This window comes from Neophocaena asiaeorientalis, unplaced genomic scaffold (genome assembly GCF_003031525.2).
Source record: "Neophocaena asiaeorientalis asiaeorientalis breed wild unplaced genomic scaffold, Neophocaena_asiaeorientalis_V1.1 scaffold110, whole genome shotgun sequence".
In the NCBI taxonomy this organism is placed as follows: domain Eukaryota; kingdom Metazoa; phylum Chordata; class Mammalia; order Artiodactyla; family Phocoenidae; genus Neophocaena; species Neophocaena asiaeorientalis.
In genome coordinates this window covers 6,698,614-6,702,280 of record NW_020175053.1, presented here as the reverse complement: position 1 = coordinate 6,702,280, position 3,667 = coordinate 6,698,614, and the positions used below count along the sequence as shown (strand labels likewise).

General features: G+C 60.2%; 2 protein-coding genes across 3 annotated transcripts in view; both read right to left on the bottom strand.

The window, feature by feature from the left end:
• Positions 1-213, bottom strand: part of ESS2 (ess-2 spliceosome associated protein) — a 9,629-nt gene extending 9,416 nt beyond the window's left edge. For both annotated transcript variants that reach the window (XM_024763977.1, XM_024763978.1), the window contains exon 1: positions 65-213. In XM_024763977.1, the coding sequence (XP_024619745.1) occupies positions 65-199 (135 nt within the window). In that variant the 5' untranslated portion in view covers positions 200-213. The remainder of the gene's footprint in view (positions 1-64) is intronic.
• A 2,642-nt stretch (positions 214-2,855) lies between these two features.
• GSC2 (goosecoid homeobox 2) overlaps positions 2,856-3,667 on the bottom strand; it is an 11,810-nt gene continuing 10,998 nt past the window's right edge. Inside the window, exon 4 of the mRNA XM_024763851.1 lies at positions 2,856-3,449. Within this exon, the coding sequence (XP_024619619.1) occupies positions 3,345-3,449 (105 nt within the window). The 3' untranslated portion in view covers positions 2,856-3,344. The remainder of the gene's footprint in view (positions 3,450-3,667) is intronic.

The window sequence follows — 3,667 nt, the reverse complement described above, 5'->3', positions numbered from 1 at the left end:
GGGGTGGGGGAGCGCGGGGCAGGGACGTGGCCTGGAAATCGCTGGCGTCCACGCCGAGTCCTACCTCGATGTACTCCTCCTCGTCCAGGACCCGCTGCCTGCTCGTCGGAGCCCCGGCCTCTCCGGCGGCGCGCTTCCTCCGGGTCCCGGACGCCGCGGGCACCAGCACGGCCCGGACCGCAGCGCCAGGCGTCTCCATCACTATCCCAGCACCGCCCCGGCGGCGCAGGCGCGGCGCAGGCCGGGGGCGGGGCGCTCCAACTGCGCAGGCGCCTGAAACAGCCCTACCAATGGGGTAGCCGCGCGTTTCGAAGGCCGGCCCGCGCTCCGTGTGACGCCGCCATGAGCCCTGAGCTTTATGGGAGTTGTAGTCTTCGTCCCGCCCTGCTCTGGTCTTTAGTATCTGGGCTGTGGGAGCCACGGGGCGCTGCGGTAGGAGCTAGGGGCATGTTGCTCCCGCTAGTCGTGAAAAATTAAAGCACTACGGAATTGGAAGCCTTGGAATTCCAATTTCTCTCAAATAATCAATATACGCTTCTATGTTATTTTAAAAAATACGCTTCCGAAATTTTGGTTATATATGTTTCAAATTTTTTATTCAAAGTTTATGCAAGAAAAGAAATGTCTGGTGCCTAAGTGCCAGAGTTGGCTTCCCAGAAGGCTAATCCTCATTGAAATGGACAAGAAAATTGTCTAAGCATTTTTCACGAAAGATCATGTCTTCCCAAAAGGTTGTAAATTATGTCAATTTCTGCCCCAGAACGATTCAGTACAATTCAGTGGGGACTCCATGGTATGATTCCTCCCCTTGTGGAGCTGACAGTTGAATGCAGAAGACAGACACTAACCAGATCAACCCACAAACAAGCATAACACAGCAGTGGGTAGGTGCAAAAAAAAAAGAATCCTACCTAGGGGGCATCCTACCCAGGGGGCATCTTACCTAGCTGGCATCCTACCCAGGCTACCTAGGTGGTAGCCTACCTAGGAGACAGCCTACCTAGGGGGCAGTCAGGGGAAGTTCCCCAGGAAGGAAGTGGTTTCAGATCCAAAGGATGAACAGGCATTGAACAGGTGGAGGGGGAGAGCATGTGCAAAGTTCCAGTGGGAGGAGACCTTTGGATACACAAAGTGCAAGGAGCAGTGGGGTGGGAGCTGACGCCAGAGGGGCAGGGCCAGGCTGCACGGGGCTCGTGGGTCATGGGTCACGGCGAGGAGTTCTGTCTTTGTTCTGGGAGCAGTGGGAGCCCTGGGAGTGCTGTAGGCAGGGGAGAGGCATGTTCAGAGTTGCACCCTGACTTTTATGGAGAATGAATCACAGACGAACCGGAGTAGGTACAGGTGGACCAGTTGGAGGCAGCTGCAACGGTCAAGGTGAGAGATTACAGCGATTTTCATCAGGCTGGTGCAGTCGAAGCTGGGGAGAAGGCAGATTCTGGGAATGTTTGGGGAGGTAAAATCGACTTGCCGTTGGCCTGGGTTTGGTGGGTGAGGGAGAAGAGGGGTCAGGGCGCCTGCCCCTAGCTCTCTGGCTCACGCACCGGGGATGCACAGGGAAACAGCCTGCCATGGACAAAGTGACCTAGAGGAGCCCTGGTCTTCCAGGTGGAGTCATCAAAGGGACAGCTGGACATAACTGCCTAGCACAGGGGAGAACCCTGGACTGGGATGTAAATGTGAGACGGAGATGGGACTCAAGCCTGAGGCTGGATGAGATAAACCAGGGTGAGAATGGATATGAGAGGGGAGAGTCTGGGCTTGGCCCAAGGACACCTGTGTTACAGGCAGCTGTGGGGCGAGCCTGCCCAAGATAGCTGGAGAGGAGGGAAAAGCCAGGAGGGCAGCATAACTACTGGTCCCTTGAAAGCAGAGCACTGATCATGGGTGCCCCACACCATGACGTAAAGCCACTCAGCCAACGAGGGCGAGCTTTCTGGGACCAGGTGGATGAGGGTGTCCCAGCCGTGGGGAAGCTCCACAGGCAGTCTGTGCCGTCTCCAGGGATACGGCCAGGATTCAGGAAAACGGGCTCTGTGACAACAGGAAGTGTGCATCCTGGAGGGTGAGCGAGAGCTGCTGTCCTGCCCAGGGACCCCTCGCGCTCTGTGTTCTCTGAGCTGACCTGCCTCAGAGAGTTCCGCCCAGGAGCTGCCCTGGCTTCTGCACCTTTTGTGGAGGGACTGTGTCTCCTGCCAGATACCCACCTGCATCCCTCCAGGACCTGTGAGGAGGCAGAACAAAGTCCCCACGCCAGGTGAGGGGGGTGTTAGGTGCCTCGCACCCACCATACAGGCCAACTTGGGGAACTGAGGCCTTGTTTTCACGCTGTCCTTCTTGCTGGGGCCAGGATGATGGAGGGGACAGCATTTTCCAAGGCAGTGGAGGGGGGATTCTCCCAATTGAACCTGGTCCCACCCCACAGGGTGGCAGAGATTGGCTGCTGTGAGGGAGGCAGACACTCCTGCATGGAAACCCCAGAGTAAGGAAACCAAGGAACCCCACCCAAGAAGCAGCTCCTAGAGTCCAGTGCAGGGTGCCGGGCCACGATCTGTGGGGCAGTCTGCTCTGCTGGGCCCACCCTGGCACAGGGACGGAGGACTCACCGGGCTGTGACAAGCCTGCCCCTCACTCCCTGGGAAGGAGAGGAGGGGCAGGTCCCGGCTGGGTGTGGAGTGGAGCCACGGAAGACTTCGAGTCTGGACTGCTTTCTCAGAGCTTGTAGTAGCTTGTTTATTTCTCAGTATCCACACAAGACTCACAAGATTGAGCAGCAGGAACGGGGCTTGGAGATTACCTCACCCAGCCTTCTTATTCCGCGGGTCAGGACGCCCAGGCCCCTGGCACCAGCCCCAGGACGCAGAGACCCCACCCGCCCAGCCTCTGGAGGGTTCTAGGCCAGTCAAGGGGGCTGCGTCCCCTCTGAGGAGATGACTGAGGCCAGCAGGAAGTGGGCGGGGATGAGGACGCTGGGTGCCACTGTTGACAAGGGGTGGCTCCTGTCCTGGGGTGGCTTGGTGTCTCCTGGGGTGTGGTGGGGGATTGAGGAAGTTGATCTGCTCTGTGCCCCGCACCCCACCCCCGAGTCTCCTCGGCCCTCCTGCCCGCTTGCGCTTGGGAGGGAAGGCGCATGGAGCACGGAGCATCGGTGCGCTCTCCTTCCGCGGGGCGGGTGGCGCGGGGACACACGCAGAGGGGCTCCCGCGTTGAGCTCCAGGACGCAGGCAACTGGGCAGACACCAGGTTAGAGGCTGGCGTGCTCTCCCAACTCCTATTAGGGTAGGTCTGTCCTCTCCCTGAGCCGGCCCCATAAGGTGCCACCGAGCCCAGGAGTAACTCTGCAGCCGTCAGCAGCTCTCCTTCGGGGGCTTCTTGGCTCCCGGCAGGAGCCTCGCGGACGCCGATGTGCGCTTCTGGTGTCGCCACTTGGCCCGGCGGTTCTTGAACCAGACCTGAGGAGGAGGAGGAGGGGCGCTCAGGTAGGCCCAGCCCCGGACCCGCGTCCCGCGCGGTTCCCAAGTGCAGCGGCCGGGGCTTCGGGACGGACGCGGGCTGCGGGGCCGGCCCCGCGCAGCGGCTGAGCCACCGCCCCCCATCCGCTGCTGATGGGGACCGGCGCTCGGGCCTCGGGACCGGGACCCCTTTCCCACCCGGAGCATTCTCCTCGTCC